The sequence below is a fragment of the Nannobrachium achirus genome (genome assembly GCF_963921795.1).
Source record: "Nannobrachium achirus genome assembly, chromosome: 13".
In the NCBI taxonomy this organism is placed as follows: Eukaryota; Metazoa; Chordata; class Actinopteri; order Myctophiformes; family Myctophidae; genus Nannobrachium; species Nannobrachium achirus.
The window spans coordinates 6,108,835-6,136,649 of NC_137833.1; the positions used below are offsets into that span (position 1 = coordinate 6,108,835).

A 27,815-nucleotide genomic window follows, 5' to 3' on the forward strand; every position below is an offset into this window, starting at 1 on the left:
AGGAAGATGGCGTCGCGCTGGGGTGCAGGAGGCGACGAGACCCTAACCATCTCCACCATGGATCTATTCTCCACTAACACTCTGGATGAGGTGAGGAGACTGATGATCCGTGGACACAAGCGATGTTCACGCGTGATCGCGGTGTTTATAGTAAAAAAGACGCGCACGGTGCCTTTTCTTGAGGTGATTGTGTACACAAACTGCACCGCTGCGCATGGGGGAAAAGTGACACGTGGATGCGACCTAGGGCTCTATCTGAACTTGTAAAAGCTGTTTGGAATTGATCACTTATTGTTGTGGAGGGTGGATGACTGTTGCTCGTCATCTGTAGTCTTTGTTAAATGTGATTAATGTTGGTAACTTGTGTATTTGTGCTTTTAGTCGTGGTGATGAATGATGATAACAGGATGTTAGCTGATCCTGTTGTCCCAGTGCCGGTGGTGTGGCCACATTGCTAGCAGCCATCCGGCTGCTTTTTACGCGTGGTTTGGGGTGGATTCCCGGTGATCGGTAACGTGACAGCGGCCTTTCGTGTTAGCCAAGGACCTGCCATGGTGGTATATTGTATTATAACGGTTCAGATTGAATCCTCGTGGGATTTGTTGACGTGCAAAGAAGCTGTTCCACCACCACTCTGCTCCCAAACTGCATTCATTGACACACGTGGTGGCAGTAGTACTACTAGTAGCCTATCTATTATAACGCATCATGGCGCACCCTTGTGACTGTACTCACGTTTTGTGAGTGAGTAACCGTTCAAATAATGTAGACACTGTGCCGTTTACATTTGATTTTGAACACTTTATTAGAAGTTTGCATAGGACAAGTACAGGTAGGACAGTACAGTTCAGATTCAAGGGTCTACTATAGGATTTTAAACCACATGAAGAAGGCACTATTGCTTGTTGACACTGTACTCGATTCATAAAAAAATACGAACCTTGATTGTTTATATTGTCACGTGTAGGCCTATAGGTCTACTTTTTGTCTTTAAACACTTGTATAGATCAGTGTTTCTCAAAGTGGATTTCAGGGACTTTGTGGGTTCCTTTATGGGGGTCTAAATTGACCCATAAAAGTCTGTTAACTCTTGACAGTGTACAAATGGAACCACAGTTCCATTTGTACACTGTCAGAGTTAAGGGGAGACCTTGAAATGTGAAAGTTTGGGTATAGAGAGGGTGCAGCCAGCAGCATTCATTGCTGCAGCAAAACGTGGTCACCACATTGATGATGAGGCACTGGCTGTCCCACTGATGTCACCCTGACCCAACCTGTGTGTGATCAGTGACAATCAATCAATGGCATCGATTTGGAAGTCAAGTGTCATTGTGTCTATTTGTTGTACAATAACAACAACAAATATATCTTCAAAATGTGGCTGAATCACGAAGTTTGGTGGCTTTAATAAAGAAATTGTCCAATCAACTCGATTCAAAGGAGCTTTGATGGCTTCACGAGAAAACAGTATACGTTTACAGTGCCAAAGGCAAAGCAAGCAAGTGTCATAATATAATAACAAAGAACGGTTGAAAAGGGGTAACATAATACAGTTGGAGAGGGTACAGCATTGTATAAAAACAGAGCTGATCAAAAGATTAAAGTCACCAAAAACAGACACATTTGACATAATAATCAGTCTCCTATGGTGTTAATGTGTTTATTTCCCACTTGTTTTCTATGCATGTCCTTTTATTAAAACCACTTCTTATTAATGTACAGTTATAACTGTAAATGTGTGTTTGATGAATGACCAACATGGTGGAGTCTGTGGTGGCGGTGTGCTGCCAGCGTGTTTGTTGTAGTGCAACACGTGGGTTGTGTGAGGGGGGAGCCTCGTTCAAAAAAAGAGCAGATCTACAAGCTCACCACGCGTCGCGGTGCGACGCGTTGTGAGCTTGTAGCTCTGCTCTTTTTTTTTTTGACACGTCTCGCGAGGTGGACGAGAATTCCAACATGTCTGCGCCCCTGTGCCTCTCCATACTGGACACACGTGGGTTCCACAATGCATTACAGTCTGTGTAGAGACTGTGGCCAGCTCTGCTATCTGTTTATTAGTGCATGGTTCTGTTTAAGTTGGATACTTGATCTTGATTAATTCTTTATTTATTCTTGATCTAGACATTTTGTTGTATATCTTAATTAAAATGATACTGCATAGTGTGTGAGCCCTCCACACTTTGTTGTCATTTTCTGCATTTCATGATCTCTCAATTTGTAGTGGTTAACAGTTATGTTATAAACCACGTAATATTGTATTGACTTGTTTTGAAGTTAACAATAGTGCATGATTATATTTAATTTATTGTGTCTTGATCTAGGCATGTTGTTAGAATTAAAATGATACTGCATAGTGTGTGAGCCCTCCTCACACATTCTGTTGTCATTTTCTGCATTTCATGATCTCTCAAGTCAAGTTGTAGACAGTCATTTTATAAACCATATATTAAGTTGGATACTTTATTGTTCTTGAGCTAGGCATGTTTTTGTATAATCTTGGATACACAAAAAAGGATACTGTGAGCCCTCCTCCACACAGTCTCTTCTCATTTGTAGTGGCTAACAGTTATTTTATAAACCATGTAATATTGTATTGATTTGTTTTGAAGTTTTGCCACATTGTTGCTTTGTACAACACGGCTGAAAATGGCTTAATTCATTCTTACAGTAACTCATAGATAGCAGTGTAATGTGCTACTATCTGTTTATTATAGCGCATGGTTTTATTTAAGTTGGATACTTTATTGTTCTTGATCTAGGCATGTTGTTGTATATCTTGGCGATACAAAATAATGTTTTTTAAATTGATTGATGACTTTATTAGAAGTGTGCATAGGAAAAGGTACAGTTTCATGACAGTACAACAGTACTGCATAGTTTCTGAGCCTCCCTCCACTAGGGCTGTCACGATATGACATTTTACATGACGATTAATTGTCACTCAAATAATTGCCGATTAACGATTTAATTGTGTTTTTGTCGTTGATAATTACATTTCTGTTTGGCTTTTAGGCTTTGAAGTTGTACATGGTAGATATGACACATAACCTAAATATACAAAGAAATTACTGACATATTTGACAACTTACTACTTAAAAAATAACTTTGATAGTGGAAATAGCCGATCTACAAGCTCACAACGCGTCGCGATGTGACGCGTTGTGAGCTTGTAGATCTGCTATTTCCACTATTTCGGACATTTTTCAACATTCACGATTATGACGATTATGACAAAATAATTGCGATAATGTCAAATAATCACGATTAGACGATTATGTAATAATTGTGACAGCCCTACCCTCCACCCATTCTGTTGTTGTTATTGATCTCTCAAGTTGTAGTTTTTTGTTAACAGTTATTTGATAAACCATGTATTGTATCGACTTGTTTTGAAGTGTTGCCACATTGTTGCTTTGTACAGCACAGCTGAAAAGGGGCTTCATTCATTGGTACAGTACAGTAACTCATAGATAGCAGTGTAATGAATCACTTCCTCGACTGGTCTGAGGGTTAGGTTCTGTAACTTGGTCTGTGTGGCCACATTCCTTAGGATTGTTTTGTATAGGAATGAATTTATGAACGCATGAGTTGCTGTTTTGTTTTGTCACTGGGAGGAGGATTAAAGGAGGACTTCATTAGTGTTTTGTTTTTAATTGGGACGAGGATTAATTAAAGGATGTACTCTGTGGGTTGCTGGGGGAACCATGCATTATTTGCATAACTTAACATTCCCAAGGATGTTGAGGCTTACTGTAGGTTTGTTTTTGTTATTGTAACCCAGCCTGTCAGTCACAGACAGTAGAGCAGGCCTACATTAAAATTAATACATGACATCTGGTACCTTTTTTTAATAACAAAATGACACCTGACCTGAAGAAAAAAGTTAAATACAGACAATATGTGAAACTGTAGAAAATTTAGTTGCACATTAAACTTAAGAGGAATTGACACATTATATGAGCAATTGTATCTGTCTCCTGAACCTGAATTTTGTTTACGAGATTATTTCTACATGCAGTTCATTTCTGTTAACCAAAGGTTAAAGAGCTGTTTTGTGTGTGTTCTTCTCCTCTTAGACTGATGGGCTGAGCTCTGGTGAAACTATGGAGGTGTTTCAGAGCACCCTGGACCCCTCCATCCTCTCCATGTTTGAGGACCCCCACACAGGAGAGGTAACCGTCATCTCACCCTCAATTTGTATTCAGTTAGATAGATCGACGTCACATTAGTCCGACGCTGGTGAATGCTAACCTGGTGAATGCTACTATGCCTAAACCCTAATCTCAGTAAAACTATGCCTAAACCTAACCTGAAGCCTTAGTCGGACTAATGGGACGTCAAAATATCATGATTTCACCTGACTGTACACACAGACGTTTAAGTCGATCTATTGTTTGTCAACCACTCAATATAATTTGTTGACCCCACGGTTCTATCCTAGGCATGCTCCTTTTTTTCCCTTTACACCAAGGGTCTTCAACAGGGGGTCTGGGACCCCTAGGGGGTCCTCAGAGTTACTACAGGTACAGGGTGTCCTCCATATCTTTGTGTGATAGAAACTTTTTTTCTCCTTTTTTATATTAACCACTTGAACCTTAGCGTCCATATTCTGAGAGCAGATCTACCCGTTGTGAGCTTGTAGATCGGCTATTTTTGGCAAAGAGGTTTGGTGTAGAGGGGGGGAAAAGGGCAGACTAAGTACAGAGTGAAAGGTCAAGTTTATTAAGTATTGACGGTTCAAGTGGTTAAATATCTGAAAACACAAATTGACGAAACGATGAAACTATATGGAATCTATGAAAAGGTTGTGGGGTTGTCCCACACCTTCTCTGTATCATCTCTCGCGCAACTAAGGGGTCCTCGGCCTGAAAACCTTGAAGACCCCTGATTTACACCAAATATCTACACCAAGAATCACTGACTGTTCACCCCCGGATAGGGGACAGTAGTACTAGGGTTCATGTGGTCTACTTGCCCTTGTCGTGTGTGCTGTGCATACTTAATGTAACGTTGCATGTCTGTTTGTTTTCCTCAGACTAAAGAAGGGCTGGACGAGGAGAGCGAGGCTACGCTGCTGACGGCCCTGACGGAGATCCTGGACAACGTGGACGATGAGAACCTGTCTCCGTTCGACATGCTGCCCGACTCTGACCTGCTGTCTGGTCAGAAGGCCAGGGAGCACTCCCCGGTTAGTGAGCACAGCTGTTGAACTCTCTGAGCCCTTAACGACGCTCCCTTTAGCACCTCCTTCACTCTCTGAGCCCTTAACGACGCTCCCTTTAGCACCTCCTTCACTCTCTCTGAGCCCTTAACGACGCTCCCTTTCTCACCTCCTTCACTCTCTCTGAGCCCTTAACGACGCTCCCTTTAGCACCTCCTTCACTCTCTCTGAGCCCTTAACGACGCTCCCTTTCTCACCTCCTTCACTCTCTCTGAGCCCTTAACGACGCTCCCTTTAGCACCTCCTTCACTCTCTCTGAGCCCTTAACGACGCTCCCTTTAGCACCTCCTTCACTCTCTCTGAGCCCTTAACGACGCTCCCTTTAGCACCTCCTTCACTCTCTCTGAGCCCTTAACGACGCTCCCTTTAGCACCTCCTTCACTCTCTCTGAGCCCTTAACGACGCTCCCTTTAGCACCTCCTTCACTCTCTCTGAGCCCTTAACGACGCTCCCTTTAGCACCTCCTTCACTCTCTCTGAGCCCTTAACGACGCTCCCTTTAGCACCTCCTTCACTCTCTCTGAGCCCTTAACGACGCTCCCTTTAGCACCTCCTTCACTCTCTCTGAGCCCTTAACGACGCTCCCTTTCTCACCTCCTTCACTCTCTCTGAGCCCTTAACGACGCTCCCTTTAGCACCTCCTTCACTCTCTCTGAGCCCTTAACGACGCTCCCTTTAGCACCTCCTTCACTCTCTCTGAGCCCTTAACGACGCTCCCTTTAGCACCTCCTTCACTCTCTCTGAGCCCTTAACGACGCTCCCTTTAGCACCTCCTTCACTCTCTCTGAGCCCTTAACGACGCTCCCTTTAGCACCTCCTTCACTCTCTCTGAGCCCTTAACGACGCTCCCTTTAGCACCTCCTTCACTCTCTCTGAGCCCTTAACGACGCTCCCTTTAGCACCTCCTTCACTCTCTCTGAGCCCTTAACGACGCTCCCTTTAGCACCTCCTTCACTCTCTCTGAGCCCTTAACGACGCTCCCTTTAGCACCTCCTTCACTCTCTCTGAGCCCTTAACGACGCTCCCTTTAGCACCTCCTTCACTCTCTCTGAGCCCTTAACGACGCTCCCTTTAGCACCTCCTTCACTCTCTCTGAGCCCTTAACGACGCTCCCTTTAGCACCTCCTTCACTCTCTCTGAGCCCTTAACGACGCTCCCTTTAGCACCTCCTTCACTCTCTCTGAGCCCTTAACGCCGCTCCCTTTAGCACCTCCTTCACTCTCTCTGAGCCCTTAACGACGCTCCCTTTAGCACCTCCTTCACTCTCTCTGAGCCCTTAACGACACTCCCTTTAGCACCTCCTTCACTCTCTCTGAGCCCTTAACGACGCTCCCTTTAGCACCTCCTTCACTCTCTCTGAGCCCTTAACGACGCTCCCTTTAGCACCTCCTTCACTCTCTCTGAGCCCTTAACGCCGCTCCCTTTCTCACCTCCTTCACTCTCACATAGGGGTGGCGATATGGTGATAAATATCGTTGAGACGATAAAATTAACTGGACTTTGCTGATGTACAAGCTCACAACTTGTACATCAGCTTCTTGAGCTTGTATCCCATATTGTTGCCTATTAAATGGGGATACCAGTTTGAAAGTGGTTCAATAACAAGCAACAGCTGACAGCTAATTGGCTGATCAGAGATAAATCAACAGCTGGCAACACTTTGGAAAGAGACCTGCACACAACATCCCAGCAAGAGAAGTAGCTCTTTATTTTTGGAATAATTCTGCACATTCCTCGGAAAATAGTTGTTGTTTACTTGGAAATGTCAGAAAGGAGACATGTAACCAAAAAAAGTAACATAACAAGAGACACAACTAAATAGAAATATAGGTATTGGTGACATTTTCAGCAGATATAGAACGCCAGCGTCTTGTGCAGCCGATAGACTCCACTTACTGTAGCAGCATATATCAAACATGTAAGTGTATACATATAAGTGATAGTGCAAGGGCAGCAGCAGTGGAGTGTAATCACAGTCCTGTATACATACAGTGATAATGCCTGTGTAGTCATGGCAACAGGGCTCAGGGCTTTGTACAACAGCCATTACGCTTGTAGAGAGACACAACCCTCGAACAAAACCACAGTAAGTCTGTGGTTCTCAAACCTTTTAATTCAATGGACCCCCTGGTTTGATATGTATTAAGTCACGGACCCCCATAACTTTGGGGAGTGTAAGGAGTGTAATTTGGAACCAAATGGCTGACCACACACACAGTGGGTTATAAAGAGACAAATGGGATTCTGCTGTCTGTTCACGTTTCTCAATTTGAAACCGGACATTTTATGTGTCGCCCCACTTAATTTCCTGCAGGGCCCTCTCTGACCGCTCAGACCGTTGTTTGTTTAGAGCAGTGGTTCTCAACCTGAGGGTCGGTCCAGAAGATTAGCTTAACTGTTCTGCTGCTGTTGACGGTGCTCACCGTCATTGAAAGGGTTAATACCATGGCGCCGTTGACGGTGAGGACTGTGAATCTTACTGTATATACAGTAAAGATATTATTACTTACTGTACGTCGCTCCGGTCCCGCCCGCATCGGCAATGTCCGCGATTTGTTTACAACGCACGTCGGGCGTGCACGCGAAGTTAACGTCCTCCATAGTAAATCCATTGAGAGGCCCATAAAGAGACCTCATTTTCTCCAAAAGGGACATTCTTATACAAAGGATGGTCTCCACTCTTCCATACTGTACACAAACGCTGGGCGCAGCCATGTTCTCTTCTGGGCTCACACTGTCATGTGACTAGATGACGTAATCGTTGCCGTCAAGTGATAATCCAAAAAAACAAAAACAAACCCCTTCCGGCCCTTCAAAATAATAGCGGCGGCCTATGGAGGAAACGGCGTGGCACCGAGGCACCAAGCAACTTTCAGATTAAGAGGCACTAATTGTGTTAATGTGCAACACTGTTTTCTCACTCAACAGTAAACAAACCAACATAAAGTTTAAGTGTATAGACTATAGAGGATATCTGCACATTTCTAAAGTGACAATTTAAGGACTTTTTAATACTTCTAAAATGACAAATTAAACATTGGCCAAATTGGCATATATTAGACGCAGAAATTGTGAAAATAGCAGATCTACATGCTCACAACGCCTCGCGTTGCGAGGCGTTGTGAGCATGTAGATCTGCTATTTTCACAATATAACCGAGTTATACAAAATGTAATGCCTCAACTCTTAATGCTTGTCAGGGTGGGGGGGGTCCCTAGTTAAAATATGATTATTTTGGGGGTCACAGCCTGAAAAGGTTGAGGACCACTGGTTTAGAGGATTCAGAGGCTCGACCAGGGCTAGGGAGAGGAGAGTCTTGAGCCACTGAGGTACTCAATAAATGGAGAGTAACATTTAAAATAACAGACACACAGGGGGGAGGCGGAGCCAAGAACAGACTTGGAAAGAAACAGAGAAACGCACAGCTTAGAGGAGAACTTTTTTAATGTCCATTTGAGAGCTGAGTCATTCAGATGATGTCACTAAAAGTGCTCAATTAAAGGAGTAGTTCACCTCCAAAATGATTTTTTTTCTATTGATTACTCATGCCATGGAGAGTAGAGTTCAATAATATTTTTGGGTTTTTGTCACATTCCTAAGACAAAAATTTGATTCGAGTAAATTTACCCCCATTGATTCCCATCCGGAATCAATGGGGGTAAATTTATTGTTATCACATTTTTGTCTTAGGAATGCAACAAAAAACAAAAAATATTATTGAACTCTAGTCTCCATGGCGGCCCATGTCGGTATGACCTGATGGCTTGATCTCTCTCACCTAATCATGATCAATGTACCTGATTAGTTTCACCTGCTGCCCAGTAGAGCGCAGCACATTCACTGCAGTTTTAGTTTGTAATGCTTGGTGTTGGTGTTTTGGTGTGCATCTAAAGTAAGTTTCCTGGTAGATGTTCAGTTTTGACTGTAATTAATTCAGCCTTTATGCTTCTTTCAATATACTGTATAACTTGCCTCCACATTTTGTAGAGAATACAACATATATCCCCAATTGTACTGAGTATCAAAAACACAGACCACCCAGCTGATTACTATTCTAGCCAAACTGTAGAAGTCACAGATTTAGACTTTATTGAGTCAAATACATTTGTGTGATTTTCTTCTATTTAAAAAATAATCATCTTTTCTTCTGCTTTTTAGTTGAGGAGGTTGCTGTGTCTGTCGCGATCCCCTCCAGAGAAGGACCCTTTCTGCAGCATAAGACCCTTCTCAACTGGAAAGGTAGATGGATGTCTGTTAACAGTTTATAGCAGAGTTCTTAAATGTTTTCAGTCTAAGGACCCCTTAGTTGAGAGAGAGAGATGAAGCAGGGACCCCCACAACCTATTCATGAATTCCATATAGTTTCATTGTTTGACAGCACAATCATCAGTGTATTTTAGATTCATGTCAGTTTGTTTTCAGATACTTAACCACTTGAACGGTCAATACTTAGTAAACCTGACCTTTCACTCTGTACTTAGTCTGCTCTCACAAGCTTGTGAGCTTAAGTAGATCTGCTATCTTTGGCTAAAGTTCTCAGAATATGGACGCTAGGGTTAAGGTGGTTAATATGAAAAAGGAGGAAAAAAGTTCACAAAGATTTGGAGGACCCCCCTGTAGTAACTCTGAGGACCCCCTGTTGAACACCCTTGGTCTATAGACAATTAGGGCTGTCACAATTATTACATAATCGTCTAATCGTGATTTTTTGACATTATCGCAATTATTTTGTCATAATCGTCATAATCGTGAACGTTGAAAAATGTCAGAAATAGTGGAAATAGCAGATCTACAAGCTCACAACGCGTCGCATCGCGACGCGTTGTGAGCTTGTAGATCGGCTATTTCCACTATCAAAGTAATTTTTTAAGTAGTAAGTTGTCAAATATGTCAGTAATTTCTTTGTATATTTAGGTTATGTGTCATATCTACCATGTGCAACTTCAAAGCCTAAAAGCCAAACAGAAATGTAATTATCAACGCCAAAAACACAATTAAATCGTTAATCGACAATTATTTGAGTGACAAAATGTCATATTGTGACAGCCCTGTAGACAATGTATGTTGTTAGATTTCCAGAAAATATAATGTTATTTTTTTTCTTCTTTTCTTTCTTCCTTGCATGCAGAGCCTCTCCAGATCCCTGGCTGCTTCTGTCCAGCGCAGCGACGGCGAGGAGGAGGACTCCTACGGCTCCCTCACCCCCAGCCCGGCCAGGCAGCCTTCGTCCCCGGACCTGGAGCTGCCTTCACCCGACTGGATGGACCGGACCCTGCCCTCCATCACCCTGGAGCAGGAGGGCCAGGACTACGACTGCATCTCGGTCAGCCTGGGCGACCTGGTCAAGCACATGCACCCTTACTGCATGACGCTGTGCGTGGACGACGGCTCGGAGGAGCAGATGTTGACGCTGTGCGTGGACGACGGCTCGGAGGAGCAGATGTTGCCCGAAGGAGGCATCCTACTTGAAGTGGTAGACCAGGGGGAACACGGAGAGCCCATCCTGGCCGTCCAGGACCTGGATCTTTCTTCCCTCCCCGGGCCACAGAATGCCCCAGAGATGAGGCAGAGAGTTCCCCATGATGATGATGACGAAGAGGACGCCGCCGCCGCCTCCGACGCTTCCGAGCACATAGTCGTCGACGACGATGACGACTACGGCGACACCATGGCCAACGAGGCCTTGGCGGAGTGTGAGCGCCAGCTAGTGGCCAAACCAGCCAGCTCCCAGGTGAAGGATGAAGTGGTCGTGAGAAGACCCAGAGAAGAGATACGGGAGAAAAGCCCGTCTCGGAGAAGAAAGAAAAAGAAAAGTAAGAAAGGGCTCAAGCAGGAGCAGCAGGAGGAGTCCGCTCCTCCTCCCGCCGAAGGAAGGGTCCTTCGGAGCTCCTCGTCGAGATGGCCCGCGGAAGCGCCGCCCCGTAAAACAGTAAAAAAGACTGTCAAGGAAGTGAAGAAAAGGAAAGAATCCGTGGCTCCTCCTCCGTGTCCCTCGAGTCCGCCTGCTTCTCCTCCGAAGCCCAGAGGACGTAACAATGGAGTCACCACCCTAACACTACCGCCTGAAAGCATCCAGAAAGGCGCCGAGCCCTCGCCAGCCACTACAGACCCGTCTCTGGGGAACGCAAGCCCAGAGAGAAGTACCCCCCCCACACCCATCGTTTCCTCTCAGTCCAAGGAAACGTCCAAACCGTCAGCTCCGGCAGCTGAGCAGCTTCCCGTCTTGTCAGCAGCGGTTACCGCTGCGATCCCCCCTGCTGTCCCCCCTGCTGTCCCCCAGTCAGCAACACCTCCTTCAGAGGATTCCACAGCTACACTCGAAGTCTTAAAACCCCAAAACCCGCTGCCCTTAAGCGAGTCCTCTACTCCTCCCTCTGTCACCGACAAGACTGATGATCCGGCCCCTCCTCCCCCTGCCCCAGCAGAGCCCAAACCCAAGTCCCTCAGCCTGGCGGAGTACCGGCGACTCCGCCAGCAGAAGAAGCCCGTTCCCGTGCAGAAGGCGGAGGACCACAGCACCAAGTGGCCCAGTCTCCCCGAGGCCCCCAAAGAGCTTCCTCCCATCATCCCCTGCCTGCCGGACCCCGGTCCCGCCCGGGACGCCCGCCGCCCCCACCACCACACGCCGCCCGCCAGGGAGGCGGAGGAGGTGAGGACGGCCTGGCAGCCCATGGGACCGGGCGCGCCGCCCACCCCCGAGGCGCTGCTGGTGCCCCCGGCTTACATGGTGGCCGCGTCCTCCAGGAAGGTTGCCAGCACTGCTGCTGCTTCGGCCCCTAAACCTCAGCCCGACCCTAAACCTCAACCGAACCCCGCCCCGCCTCAGCACTCTAAACCCAGACACCCTGTGCCCACCTCACCCTCGCCTCCGCCTGCTGCTAAGCCTCTTGTGCCTCACAACTCTGGGTCTCCGCCTGCCCTGCAGTCGTCGGTCCCCGAGCTCACGCCTGCAGCAGAGAAGACGCGCTCTTTCTCCGCTGCGCCCTCAAAAAACGTCGAGGGCGGAGCCGGGGAAAGGCCCTGCCCTCCTCCTCAGCACCTCGATTCTGCCAAACCTGTGTTAGCCGACGAAGGCTCGTCTAAAACCAAAACCACTACGAGTTCCCTCAGAACGACCGCTGCTACCGTGTCTGCCCAGACGCCCACCACCACCAGCACTGCAATCATCCACAACGTGCCTCTGCCCATCGCTGCTGTTGCTGCCCCAGCCAGGCCTTCCAGACCTGTGGTCCCTGGTCCCCACACCGCCCCGTTTCAGGTGAAACCAACGTCTAGCTCTTCTGTAATCCTGAAGGAAAGCAACCCCGTCGCACTCAGAGCTGAAGCTCGTCCCACCGCGGTACCCCCAGCACTTCGGACAAAGAGTCGCACACAGGAGCTGGTCGAGGCCTTTACCAGTGAAATGGGTGAGCTTGGAATCGGATAACAAATCCATTTTAAAATTTGAACCTGGCGTATTCACTGAGGAAATGCTAATGGACTTTAATGTGAAGGTAATTAAATTGTGTTTTAAACGTGTTTCTCAGGTATTGAAGCTGCAGATCTGACCAGCTTGCTGGAACAGTTTGAGGAGACTCAAGGTGAGTGACGTGTAAAGAAGGGGTTCTCTCCTGATTTCACAGTACATGTTTACCCTCCATTCCTCATCTATGCCTTTTCAACTGAAGGGAAATCTCTATTCCTCCCGCGAGACAAGTCCAGGTGTGTCCTGGGTTTTTGGGACCTTACAATGTACATGTTTTACAAGTAACTATACAAAAAGTTATGAATATCATATGAATATCATTAGCAAAGTTATCATTAGCAAAGTTAAAGTTGTTTACCAATACAGAGTAAATGTCTTTCCTCTAAAGAAATATATTTTAACCACTTTCAACCAAGTGTCACTATTTTGGGCGTGGCATTATAGGTGAAAATTTAAAAATGTAAATGAACTTTCCCCCACATTAAAAAATAATAGCAAATAGTTATAAACTCAAAACGTGTTGAGTTGTGAGCGTGGCTGTGAATATATACATGTGTGCCTTGAGATTTTGGTTTGGGCACAAAGGTTTTAAAACGACTGCCCTAAGGTGGTGTTTTTATTTCCCCCGCCCTGTCATAGTGCCCATGCTGTTTTGCCAACTGTAAACTTGGCCAACTGCTTCTGTAGGTCACATAGTGGAGTACGACGTACACGTGGTGGTCCCCTAGGATCACTTTCCTGATTTTGTAATGGAGGGAAGTGGCGGCGTTACGTTGCAGCACTCTATCTTTGGACAGGAATAGTGGGGAGGGACTTGGAATAGGCTTGTGGGGTTCTGTAAATGGACACCTGAGGCCCCCCCCCCCATATTGCTACCAGTTGTCTGTAGGGTAGAATGTTTAAAGCGGGTCATCAGTAGGTTTTAAGGGCAGCCATGGCTGACTGGGTAGAGAGAGGACGTCTAGGAATCTAGTTCACCCACGGGAATATGTGTCGGAAGTGTTTCTGAGCAAGACACTTAACTGTTCACTGGCCGCTGTATTGATGGCACCCACTGCTCAATTCACAATTTAGGCATTTAGCAGACTCATAAGCCCTTTGCACACAGGCACGTTTATCCGCACGGATAAAACAGACAATTTAATTTTTTAAAAAGAAAACAATGATTCTCTAATCTCTACGACCTCATGCACACCGGATCCGAATTAGCCGTGCGACGAGTGGCTGCGGCCGTGCGTTTTTTTCTCGATCGAACCCAGTTCGATTTGTGCGTCTTGTCGCATGCGGTAAAAAAACTCATCACTCCTTTTGGGATCCGCAGCGCCGATTCCGCACAGCATTGCACACCAAATCCAATGAGTTTTATTAATGCAGCAAACGATAAAAACGCAACTGTCCTGTGTGCAAATTATTTCAATGTCTTTCCCCGCCAGGCCCGATAATCCCGAGAAGAAAAAAAAAGAAAAAAATCAAAAAAATGTTTTGACCCCAAAAAATGTAGTAGGCATGATAGCAATCGCGAAATTGCATGTTTAACCCCCATAGCAACCCCATCTTTCAAACATGGCAGCCATCTTTGTTTACATTTTAGGAAAACACAATGGCTGCTATCTCATGAATGCCTGAACGGATTTCCATTCGGATTTTTTTGTTTGAAAGCTGTGAGCAATGTGGACACACGTGGTGCATTATCTAGGCATGGGTGTGCATGATCCGTGCACTATGAATTAGGGATGTCAAAAATGGACCTTTATCAAAATCGATTATTCTATAGCAATATTCGAATATTATTCGAAAATCGATAATTAATTATTATTATTATTATTTTCTAAAAAAAAAAAAAAAAAAAAAATTCTTCTGTTTTTCGTTTTTTTTTTTTACTGGATTTCAATGCACATTTACATATGTACAACATGGCTCTTCAGGTAATTGGTAGCCTAACTACTACTCTTCATCTTTCTTTTTAGTGTGCCAGTGTACTGTTCACCTAATCTCTCAAGAACAGATTTTGTGATGCTTTACAATACAGAGGGCGCTGTTAAATGGTAAAAATGGTAAATGGTGCATTTATATAGCGCTTTTAATCCAAAGCGCTTTACATAGATTGTGCATTACATTCACCCATTCACACACACATTCATACACCGGTGGCGGAGGAAGCCATGCAAGGCACCAACGTACTCACCGGAGGCAATTAGGGGTTCAGAGTCTTGCCCAAGGACCCTTCGACATTAACTCAGGGGGAGCCCGGATTCGAACTGGGAACCCTTCGGGATTTATACCCTTCGTGCTCTAATACCAGTTTCTCTACCCCTGAGCTATGCCGCCCCCGCTATGCTGTTTTCCCTTTTCTTTGATGATGGCCACCAAGTACCAAACAATCAAGACTGAAGCAATCACACCTGTGTCTGAGACAGGGGGGGAGGAGAGTGTGTAGCAGGCAGCTGCCACTCTGCTGTGCTCCTTCACTCTACACAGTTTACAGTTGGTGCTGGTGTGAATAATAAATCAATGGCCATTTACTATTATCATTAATACTATTGTTAGCCTATATTCTATATTTTGGTTTAAACTAACTAACTAAGCCAAAAAATAGTATAAAAAAAAAAAAAAAAAAAATCGATTTTCGATTATGAAATATTAAAATCGAATATTGATTAATGGAACGAATATTCGAAAATCGATTATTCGGTGACATCCCTACTATGAATTACATGGAAGTCTATGGAGACAGGGGCAGGGGAGAGTACGAAGGTATTGTTAAATGGCGGGGAATGTGTTAATCCAGAGCAACTTGCAATACAGCAAGGTAATACATCAACATCAAATATATCAAATGCACTGCTCCTTATATTTCGGATGGTTTAAATGCAAGGACACTTTTCAGTTGTGAGTTTTGTGACAACAATAATACTCAGAAGGAGAGGGGACTATTAACCCATTTAGGCCTAGGATTATTGAATGCTTTAACTGTTGAAAAATAGCAGATCTACAAGCTCACAGCTTGTAGATCTGCTATTTTTGAAAAAGTCGTGAAAATGTGTGCAAATCTTTGAATATATGTATTTTTAAAGCGAATGTCTAACTCAAATTTTGCTTCTGGGTGGTCCCTGGAACTAGATATTTTGAGACAGGGGTCCGTGGCCAAATAAATATCATTTTGGGGGTCCTTCACATGAAAAGGTTTGAGAACCACTGACATAGTAGTCTCTCAATAACAGAATAACTGAGCTCCAGTTAAGTGAAAATGACCTTTTCTTTGACGATGGCTGGCCAGATTGCTGACATAGAAACATAGGTTTTTCAAAAAATCTTAGAAGGGTTCAAAAGACACTTATAGAATCGGGTCAAAATTGAAATTTTCACGATTTCTCAAAAATAGCAGATCTACAAGCTTGCAGCGCGGCACTCGGTGCCGCGCTGTGAGCTTGTATATCTGCTATTTTTCAATAGTTAAAGCATAAAATAATGAAACACAAAATGTGTACCCGTTCTAATTGGGTTAAGTACTATTTTAACACAGAGTTATGATATCGATATATGGACATTTTCCTCCTATTATATATTAGATATTTTGTCCTCCTAACCCTCCCTCCCATCGATGTTCCAAGTGAGCCGAGGCGATGTCAAAAAGTAACGTGAAAACACTCCAGACCTACTGACTGATTGTTCAGAGAATCGTCATTGCATCGCGACATCTCTCCCACACTACACATATTGGTATAAAATTCTTGGTATCTCCACTTAAAGACCAGGATGTGTGCGTGCGTGCGTGGCTGGGGGATGCAGAGCTGCTGCTTTGTGTTCTTGTCGGCTCAGCTGTTGGAATTCTGCCCTGTCTGCAAATCCATTTAACTCTCTCCCTCTGCGCTCATTGTCTGGACCAACGTATACATGTAGGCCCCACTCTCAGGCAGTTTGCACCTCTGCTCTCGTTCAGTGGAGTTTGTCTCGCTCTGGTTTTGAGTTACTAAGGAAGCGTAATAAGTTACACTTTACTTATTGCTTCTTTCCAAAGTAATATTATTTGTCGTTGCCATATTACTTTCGTGGCCCCCTCTTTCTGAATATGTAGTGCACAATTCAACCTGTTTATGCAGCTCCTCTAGAACTGAATCCTCTTAATTGAAGCAGTGATTTACTTTACACTATTACTTATGTAAGGGGGATTGTCATCCCCCTTGCACCAAAGTAATTCAATACAGTAACGTATTGCTTTCACTGCCCCTTACTTAACTCATTGAATGCCCTTTTCAAGATGGCCGCCAAGTACCAGGATGCCACGTTCTTAAATTTCTAGTGCACGGATCAATTTTTAGTGCACGGATCGTGCACGCCCATGCACCATATATGCACCATATGTGTAGTACTTTTTAACAGCTTTCAAACAAAAAAGTCCGCTTGGAAATCCGTTCAGGCATTCATGAGATAGAAGCCTTCAAAGTCAGACAAAACAAACACTGCCACCTTCCTAAATATCTAGTGCACGGATCAATTTTTTGTGCACGGATCGTGCATGCCCATGCCTAGATCATGCTTTCAAACAAAAAAATCTGCTTGGAAATCCGTTCAGGCATTCATGAGATACAAGCCTTCAAAGTCAGACAAAACAGCCATTTTTTACATTTTGAAAGATGTGTTTGTTATGGGGCTAAATATGCAATTTCGCAATTGCGATCATGCCTAATACATTTGAGGCATTTTTAGAAATTGTTTTATAAAAAAAAATGGCTTCCAACTCGGGAAACTCGGGCTGTGGCAGCCTGGGACTACTGTAATAACTCGGGAAACTCGGGCCTTGGCAGTCAATGAGTTAAATAAATTGGAGAAACCACACCTATTTCATTTTTATTATAAGAACGCTTGCATATCGTCCTCAAATGAGCATGGCCTGTTTCTCACCGCTTGTGTTGGACGGTACAGATAAATGGATAGTTTACAGACAAGTCACCAATGTTCTTCAGTGCTCTTCCTATTCATGTCGTTATGAAGACCAGCTACAATTGAAGGGGCAATATGGTAACAAAAGTGGGTCAGATTAGGTTCATACCATGCCTTGGATAATAACTCATCTGCTGCCATTTAACAATACCTTCGTACTCCCACCTGCCATAAGTCTCCATAGACTTCCATGTAATTCATAGTGATCATGCACACCCATGCCTAGATCATGCACCACGTGTGTCCACATTGCTCACAGCTTTCAAACAAAAAAATCCGAATGGAAATCCGTTGAGGCATTCATGAGATAACAGCCATTATGTTTTCCTAAAATGTAAACAAAGATGGCTGCCATGCCTGAAAGATGGGGTTGCTATGGGGGTTAAACATGCGATTTCGCGATTGCTATCATGCCTACAACATTTTTTGGGGTCAAAATTAAAAAAAAAATAAAAAAAAAAAAATATATATTTTTTTATTTTTTTTATTTTCGGGATTTACGGGCTTGGCAGGGAGGTACAATGGGATTTTTACGGGATTTTCGGGCTTGGCAGCAAATGAGATAATTGCATGGTCAAGTAAAATAAACAGTTTTCCTGCAGCTTATTAATCTGGTGGCCAGTCTTGCTGTGGTGCGATTCTGGTGTTTAAGAGCTGCAGACAGTGACTCTCTGGTTGTGTATGAACTCAGCTGGGTGGTGCTGAGTGCTTTTAAGGGACCATTGAGACAATAATAACTCAAACTTATGTATAAATGCCCAACCTGGGTTTGTAGGCTCCATTCTTTTTTTCATCTCATCTCGCAAAGTCCTCCTCCCTTCTTCATGTGCCCTGTTCCTGTTCCCTACCGGGTCCCAGCGTTCCCTGCACTCATCCGCTCTCCTCCTGTTCTTTCCCTCCCTCTCTCTTCAGCCAAAGTGGAGCAGCTTGTTCCGGAGGTCTCTGGTAGAGCAGCTGCTGTAGGAAACTCTAGGTGAGTTACCCTACAGCCCCCATGCTGCTCTGGGAGGGTGTGAGTGTGTGTGTGTGCTGGAGGAAATCTCCTGGCAACATTTTGAAGTGGGTATTGTGTGTGTGTGTGCGTGCGTGATGGTGGCCCGTAGCCACGTTTTGCCAAGACCTACCGCGATCATCATCATACACAGTTGTTTGACCGGCCCTGGTAATGGCCTGGTCTGGTATGGATCTGAATGTCCCAATTGACACGATTCCCATGTATTTCACCCACACTTTTTGACTTGAATTCACCCACACTTTTTGACTTGAATTCATCAATATGTTTTTAGTTTTTGTCCCATTCCAATAGTTTGATTACCACCACGTGGTTCCGCTAGGAGACACAAAGAGTCTCCTTTGTGTTTCCTACCCGATACATTAGGTCTTTATTATTATCATCTAAATATTGGCTTACTGTAGGAATGTGACCAAAAAAGATCCATGAATTCAAGTCTCCATGGGTGAGTAATCGTATCGATAGAAAGTCATTTTGGGGGTGAACTACTCCTTTAGTCTGTTCCTGAGATGAGGGCTAATACGAGTGAAGACTCCTCTGCGGGTCTACTGGGCAGGCCTTTATAGATGTTTGCTGACGAAGCCTTGCACTTGTTTTTCCAGTGCATTGACTGCAGAGAGGAGCGCTGTGGAGCGTGTGAGAGCCAATGACCTCTCCAGTATTGCAGGTAATTCTTTTAAACTTTGCCAACATTGATCCAAGTGCTGCCCTGACAACCACAATGTTTTATTGATAAAAGCCTCGAGGATTAAACTGAAAACAGTCTAGCCAAATAATACTGTTTGTCTTCTGGTTGTTTGCATAGTCAAATAAAAAGGGTTTACCTGCAGCTTATTAATCTGGTGGCCAGTCTTGCTGTGGTGCGATTCTGGTGTGCAAAGAGCTGCAGACAGTGACTCTGTGGTTGTGTATGAACTCAGCTGGGTGGTGCTGAGTGCTTTTAAGGGACCATTGAGACAATAACAACTCAAACCGATGTTTAAAGTCTGGCCTAAAATAAATAGTCAGCCTGTCCAGTAGCACTGGATGTGTCACTGGTTACGATGTAGACTGGGATATAAGGAAGGAAATTAACCATGTGGACTAATGTATATATTTTGATGGGCCTTAAAAGCAATTTTACTCTTCCTCACTAGATGTAAATTTCAGCCTCTGTAATTGGATATAATTTAGTCACAGAAAATACGTTTTACAAGGACCTTCAGTCATATATTCTGTGTGTATTGTTGTAAAAACGATTTTCTTAGAATACAGGAGGTTGTCATCGTATCATTTGTCTTTGTCTCATATCGTTGTAATTCATGGAGCTTTTTGCTCTCCGTTGCAGCTCTGACTCCACCGGCCACTCCTCCTCACCAGATGTGGAAGCCCCTGGTTCCCGTGGCCCTCCTGGCGAAGGGCCGGGCCCCCACCACCGAGGCCCCCAACAAGCCCTCCCCTTCCAAGGTGATCCAGATCGACGCCCGGCCCCTGCCCGCAGCCAAGCTCCGCAGCAAACCCACGCCTCCCGCCCCTGCCGTGTCAGCCGAGCTGGCATCCATGGACCACGACTACTGCCTCCCCGACAAGGCGGCCGCCGCCGGCGAGCAGGGCCAACGCTGGAACGTCAAGCTACAACAGCCTTTGATCACAATCAAGACCATCAAGCGGCCCTCAACCACCACGACCACTACTGAGCTCTCCCAGAGGGTCGAGACGACCGCACCTCCTGCTCTGGACACGAAACCGCCTGGTTCTTCTTCTTCACAGAGAGATCCTCTGGATCACAGGACTGACGCCGGTACGGCGAGCTCTGTTCTAGAGACGCCCGACGCCTCCCCTGTTAGGCGGGAGGCGTCATCCGCCGATGATGACGAGCATCACAGTCCGGCGAGGCGGGAGCGGGGGTCCGCGCGCTCCTACCGCCGACACGTCGCCGCCGAGTCTCGCTCCCCCAGCCCCCCGAGAGATCCGGTCTCCAGAGACCGGAAGAGGGGTCGGTCCAGCAGGAGAGGGTCCCACCACCGCTCCCCCACATCCAGCAGGAGAGGGTCCCACCACCGCTCCCCCACCCCCACATCAAGCAGGAGAGGGTCCCACCACCGCTCCCCCACCCCCACATCCAGCAGCTCGGAGTCGGAGTCAGACTCAGACTCCAGCTCCTCCTCTCAGTCCAGATCTCGCTCTCCACCCAGGAAAAGGTGAGGCCCTCAAAAGTCACAGCGACACGTCGGAGAATCCCACCGACGCCTTGCGTCTGATCCTGATTTTTGGAGAGTCCTAGACTCTCGGATTAATGATGTTTTGACCGAAAAGAGTCAGATTTTTTGGAAGTTTTTATAAGGGTTTCTATTTGTGAACATTTAGCAAACAAATAAATGCATGGATCAAAATAAATGAACTTGGAACGCTTTGATATTTAAAGGTTTATTTTGTAGTATGCACTGTATTTGAACCTGGGGGGCTCTGTGTGTGACCTCCTAGGCAATGCAACGGTGCTAAAGCAACCCTTGCTCATAACTGGAGCCCCCTGGCAACACCCCCAGGCTGCTCTTTTAAAAGCAATGGACAAGCAAATGAATAAGCATTCTATGCACAAAGTGAACATTTATTTTATCTAACCACATAAGACAATATTTGTAAATTCTTAAAAAGAGCTTTCTTCAAGCTTGCGCAGTGTCTCATGACATGTATATGGGAACATGTAGATCTGCTATTTGTGAACATATAATCGGCCGCATAATTGCCAATGCCGATGTCGCATAAAAAGCCGACATATCAGTCGGGCTCTAGACACGTTTTGAACTTCCAAGTTCAGTCTTCTCTTTATATGTCACAGTTTCTAACTTGCTCTCGTCGTTCACCGTCTTATTTCTCTCCTGGCAGATATCGCCGTGGCTCTGCGAGGTCGGGGTCCAGCTCGTCTTCCCGCTCCGTCTCCCGCTCCCCTCCCCGGAGACGGAGGTACTCGTACTCCTCGTCCCGCTCGGGGTCGTGGAGCCGCTCGCGCTCCCGCTCGCGCTCCCCCTGGATGCAAGGGCGCCACTGGAGCAGAGGAAGGAGGACGAGCAGGTAAACCACCTTCATCTGGCCTGAAGGCAAACTTTACGTCGCGGGGGTCAGCAACCCGCGGCTCTAGAGCCGCATGCGGCTCTTTAGCACCACCCTAGTGGCTCCCTGGAGCTTTTTCAAAAGGGAAAATGATAGGGGGAAAAATATATTTTTTTGTTTTAATATGGTTTCTGTAGGAGGACAAACATGACACAAACATTCTTAACGCATTCCAATGCTGTAACATTTTGACAGTAGGCATTTTGACAGTAGGCTAATAGCTAATATAGACTTAATATGTTGTCACTGTCGGGCAGAAACCTTGTATCTCCAAGTTTCAAATTTGTATGTTTTTTTCCCCCCGCAAAGTAAAGCCCTGCTTCATCATACAATACTGACGCACAAAAGTAGTGAAAACAGCAGATCTACAAGCACACAACAACCGCGAGGCGTTGTGTGCTTGTAGATCGTCTGTTTTCACTAGTTTAGTTCATTTTGTAAATGATAAATACAAAACGAAGTTTTGGACATACAAGGTTTCCACCCGACAACGACGATATATAAGGCTTTTATATCGTTTTGCGGCTCCAGACCAAATATTTGAATATTCGAATATCAAAGTCACTATTCGACGTTGTTCACCGAAGTCGAATATTCTCTTATTTTTATTTGTTTATTGTTTTCTCTTTAAAAGAATATATAGCTTATAAAACTTGGCTAGATAGGAAGTCATAAGAATGAGTTGTCAATGCCCCTGGTGGATGAATTTGTTAATGCTCTATACCAGGGTTTCTCAAACCTTTTTTTGGCTGCGACCCCCAAAATAAACATATTTGATCTGGGGACCCCCCACTCTGACAAGCACTTGGAATTTTAATGTGACTCGGTTCCGCAGATAAATATTGCTAAAATAGCAGATCTACATGCTCACAACGCCTCGCGTTGCGAGCTTGTAGATCTGCTATTTTCACAAAGTTCGCCTCTTGCTTACTTAATATTTGACAGTTTGGCCAGTCCTGTCGAATATTCGACTATTCGAATACTTTGAGGTCGAATAATTTGAATACTAAAAATCACTATTGGTGAATGCCCTACGTCACACTGTATGGTAGAGCTGTGTCCTTGGGTTTAGGTCTATGGAACGCATCTGTGTGGAGTTGTACATCTATTTTTGAAGGAGCATGACAAAGTCTTTGAATATCTTTGACCCGATTCTATTAAATGTCTTCTAAATCCTTCTAAGGTTTTTGAAAAATGCATATTTCTACGTCAGTGGTTCTCAAACCTTTTCATATCAAGGACCCCTAGAATTATATGTATTTGACCGCAGACCCCCATCTCAGAATATTTTATTCCAGAGACCCCCCCCCCCCCAGAAGCAAAGATTTTAGTTTAAAATAATTTAGCTTAAAAAGAATATATATATTCAAAGATGTGCAAAATGTTCAACCCTATTCCTTGAGCTTTTGGGATCTATGGAGAGTCCTAGACTCTCGGATTAATGATGTTTTGACCGATAAGAGTCCGAATTCTTGGGGCGCCCGCTGGCCTGGTGGTCAAGGCGCATACCACATACTAGGCTATGATGCCTGCTGGCGTCGCCGGTTCGATTCCCGATCCGGACGACCTTTGCCACATGTCATTTCCCATCTCTCTCCCCATTTCCTGTCAGCCTACTGTCCTATCAAATAAAGGCATAAAAAGCCCAAAAACAAATCTTTAAAAAAAAAGAGAGTCCGAATTCTTGGAGGTTTTTATCAAGTTTTCTATTTGTGAACATTTAGCAAACAAATAAATGCATGGATCAAAATAAATGAACTTGGAACCCTTTGATATTTAAAGGTTTATTTTGTAGTATGCACTGTATTTGAACCTGGGAGGGTCTGTGTGTGACCTCCTAGGCAATGCAACGGTGCTAAAGCAACCCTTTGCTCATAACTGGAGCCCCCTGGCAACACCCCCAGGTGGCTCTTTTAAAAGCAATGGACAAGCAAATGAATAAGCATTCTATGCACAAACTGAACATTTAATGTTCAGTTCCATAGTAATTACTATGAAATGCTGTAAATAATGAAAGGCTAATTTCCTTGTGTTTCCATTGGTGCATCTTATAGGCCAGGCTATAGAGAGAGACCCAGTGTAAGAGAGAGCTCCGAAGACGTGAAGCGACGCAAGGAGAAAGCCATCGTGAGTTTGTGTTTACTATGAGATCCTCCTCAGCCACACATAGGGCTGTCACAATATGACATTTTACATGACGATTAATTGTCACTCAAATAATTGGCGATTAACAATTTAATTGTGTATTTGTCGTTGATAATTACATTTCTGTTTGGCTTTTATGCTTTGAAGTTGCATATGGTAGATATGACACATAACCTAAATATACAAATACATTACTGACATATTTGACAACTTACTACTTAAAAAATAACATTGATAGTGGAAATAGCCGATCTACAAGCATCGCGACGCGTTGTGAGCTTGTAGATCGGCTATTTCCACTATTTCTGAAATTTTTCAACATTCACGATTATGACGATTATGACAAAATAATTGCGATAATGTCAAATAATCACGATTAGATTATGTAATAATTGTGACAGCCCTAGCCACACAAACATGAAATCATTATCTTAACATTCTTCAACATATTTTAACATCTATGTGCTCTCTCTCTCTCTCTCTCTCTCTCTCTCTCTCTCTCTCTCTCTCTCTCTCTCTCTCTCTCTCTCTCTCTCTCTCTCTCTCAGGAGGAGCGCAGAGTTGTTTACGTTGGCAGAATTCGGGCCACGATGACCCGTAAGGAGCTGAGAGAGCGCTTCTCTTTATACGGGGAGATCGAGGAATGCACTCTGCACTTTAGAGATCATGGGTGAGTGAAGGATCATTCGTTGAGACTCCAAACTCTGTATTGCAAGGGTCTTCAACAGGGGGTCTGTGACCCCTAGGGGGTCCTCAGAGTTACTACAGGGGGTCCTTGAAATCTTTGAGTGATAAAAAAAATATATATATTTGAACTAGTGTCAATATTCTTAGAACTTTTGCCAAAAATAGCCGATCTACAAGCTCACAACTCCGAGGCGCTGTGACCTTGTAGATCAGCTATTTTCGGCAACAAGGTTTGGTATAGAGGGTAAAAAGAGCAGAAAGAGTGAAAGGTCAAGTTTATAAGTATTGACGGTTTAAGTGGTTAAATATCTGGAAACACAAATTGACATGAATCCAAAATACATTGATGATTGTGCTGTCAAACGATCATGAAACCATATGGAATCTATGAAAAGGTTGTGGGGGTCCCTGCTTCATCTCTCTCTCAACTAAGTGGTCCTTGGCCTGAAAACGTTGAAGACCCCTGCTGTATTGTGTGTATTTTGTGGTCGTCGTAGTGTTCTAGAGAAACGAGGAGTTATTTGTATGTGTTACCAGTCGGTGGCATTTGTTTTTAACAAAGCCCATGTTGTTGAGTTCTTCTGCACTGTCTTTGAACCTGGGCTGCTCTGTGTGTGACCTCCTGGGCCAACAACGGTGCTAAAGCAACCCTTTGCTCATAACTGGAGCCCCCTGGCAACTCCCCCATGCTGCTCTTTTAAAAGCAATGGACACTCTGTAAAACCAGTCTGTTCACACAATACCGCCATTCTGTCGCTCATAATCAAACACAGCGGTCTCATTGCTGTTGAACCGTTTTTAACCAACAGCAATGAGACTGCTGAACAGTCTGGTGACACTGCACAGACTGAACCGCAATGTGTTTTAAATGGACTCTCTTTATAGAGGCACATTTATGTGCTTATGTTTATTATGCACTTCAGTCACATTATTGTATCATGCAGATTAGTCATATTATGCACTTTATGCTCTCCTCTCCTCTCTATGAGAACTATCTTTATCTAACTGCAATGATGACGAGCCTACACAACAAAGAATTTCACCCACTTGTAAAGTGATGTGACAAGGGAGCGTGTGGATATTGCGACATAGCATCTATTTGACGGTTCATTCATTCGACACGCGTGAATGTTAACCTGGTGAGTAGCTAACCTGTCAACATGAGTGAATGTTAACCTCTATGCCTAAACATAACCCTGAGCCTAACCTCCGTAACGCGGGTGAGTAGCTGACCTGCCGACGCTCATAGTCGAAAGAATGACTTGTCGAAAGAACGTCAGCGAGATTTCCACATGTGACAATAAAGATTGATTCTTGAAACACTTTCTCATGAAGTTTTTCTTCTTCCTGACAGGGACAACTACGGGTTTGTGACTTACTATGACACGAAGGACGCCTTCACGGCCATCGAGAACGGGGGCAAGCTGCGCCGACCTGACGAGCTGCCGTTTGATCTCTGTTTCGGGGGAAGGAGACAGTTCTGCCAGACCAGCTATGCTGACCTTGGTTAGTCTGGCGTTGCCGCTAAAGCTTTAATCTGTTACTCCATCCTAATATGGGCAGAGATGTACAATAAAAGTGGTTCGCTGTAGTGTTGATTTCATGGACTGAAACTAGGAAGACATTTTTTTGTAGACTACCTTTCTTAACTCATCTGGTGCCGATCCCGAACTAGTTCGGCTTTATTTCAATCCAATACAATCTTTTTTTTATTAATTCACTTACCCCGAGCTGCTTGTAGAGTCGTGGGTGGTCCTGGCTCGCTAGGCGCTAGCCAGCTAGCCATTCTACTCTGTCCGACGATATATTCCATTAAAAATGGTTTAAAATACATTTTTGAGCTCCCCAATGTTCACCCGATGTTCGGCGCCGCTTCCGATGAGTACACGAGTGTGCCGATCCCGAAGTAGTTCGGCTTTATTTAATTAAATGAATAAAATGATAAGAGGCCTTCTGAAGCCTGGCTTGATTTTTGTAGCTACTAGCCGAAAGCTAACAACGTCCCGGCCGGCCGTAATTTGCGAACGCAATCGCCAATCTCCGCCTAATCCAATGAAAGGCCGCATCTTTAAAGGCTTATATCTCTTTTTTGTGTTTTAGGAAAGCGGCGCGAGGTTTATTTACGGCGAAATCGCCCAAAAATGATCTTTTAGATGACAAAATGGGAATAGCCATTCTGTTAGCATCTTCATCCGGGACATTTCCATGCCGTGCAGGAACGTGAGCACGTCAGGTCCTGGAAGCTGAAGTCCTGGAAGCTAAAGCGCTCGCCTATGAGAGATGCGCTGGCATTCCTTGGCCCCTAGAGGGCGCTGGCGCTCAAAGAGTTAACTGCCGAAAACTGAACAAGGACTAAGCTATGATGACTAAAAGTAAGAAGCTATGATGACTAAATATAGTGACAATTTCGTCAACAAATAAAAACTAGCCTAAAATGTTAGGGAGGGAGAAGAGATCCAGTAGAACTAAAAGACAAGTCATTTTATTTTTAGTTGTGCTCTGACACGTTGTAGAGCTTGTAGATCGGCTATTTTCAGATCTTCTGAAGTCAGAGTTGCTTGAAGTCCAGTGTGAAGTTTCCGCAGTCAAGTGAGGATTTGGGGTGCTAATGGCAACTTCTGTTTTTTTACACAATTTAAAAAAGATTTGAGAAGGATCTGTATATTAGGGTTTTAGTTGCTAAAGGTTACCGTAGTATTAGACAGAACTTCACAGAAGTGCTTTGTCTATACTCAAAAACTAACGATTAACTTAATGTGAAACATTGTTTTCTTAAACAAACCAACATAAAGTTTAAGTGTGTAGACTGTAGAGGGTATCTTCACATTTCTAAAGTGCCAATTTAAGGACTTTTTAATACCTCTAAAATGGCAAATTAAACATTGTTCAAATTGTCAAATATATAGAGGCAGAAATTGTGAAAATAGCAGATCTACATGCCGATGCGAGGCGTTGAGCATGTAGATCTGCTATTTTCACAATAGAAAGTTTTTTTTTTTTCCAAGTTCGAGTTTCTCTGGTGGGAGTCGACTTGTGTAATGAAGTCGACTTGTCGACTTTTTCGTTAATGCCCTAACGTGAACATGGACATTGTTCCTGACGTCGCTGACATCCGTCTTCCCCTCTCTCTCTCTCTCTCTCTTTGTTACAGATTCTAACAGAGAATACGACCCGGCGCCGGCGAAGAAGGCCAACTTCAGTGCACTAGACTTTGACACTTTATTGAAGCAAGCCCAGAAGAGTCTGAAGAGGTAA

The 27,815-nt window shown here is 44.5% G+C and overlaps 1 protein-coding gene across 1 annotated transcript; it reads left to right on the forward strand.

Moving 5' to 3' along the window:
- Positions 1-27,815, forward strand: pprc1 (PPARG related coactivator 1; the record flags this gene model as incomplete). The annotated part of the gene is made up of 14 exons (XM_080740093.1): positions 1-90; positions 4,077-4,172; positions 5,036-5,188; positions 9,379-9,459; positions 10,349-12,626; positions 12,747-12,800; positions 18,539-18,599; positions 19,241-19,305; positions 19,966-20,818; positions 21,504-21,689; positions 23,783-23,855; positions 24,422-24,543; positions 25,915-26,066; positions 27,712-27,815. Exons 1-14 carry the CDS (start codon positions 7-9, stop codon positions 27,813-27,815), a joined length of 4,362 nt encoding a protein of 1,453 aa, XP_080596219.1. The 5' UTR covers positions 1-6.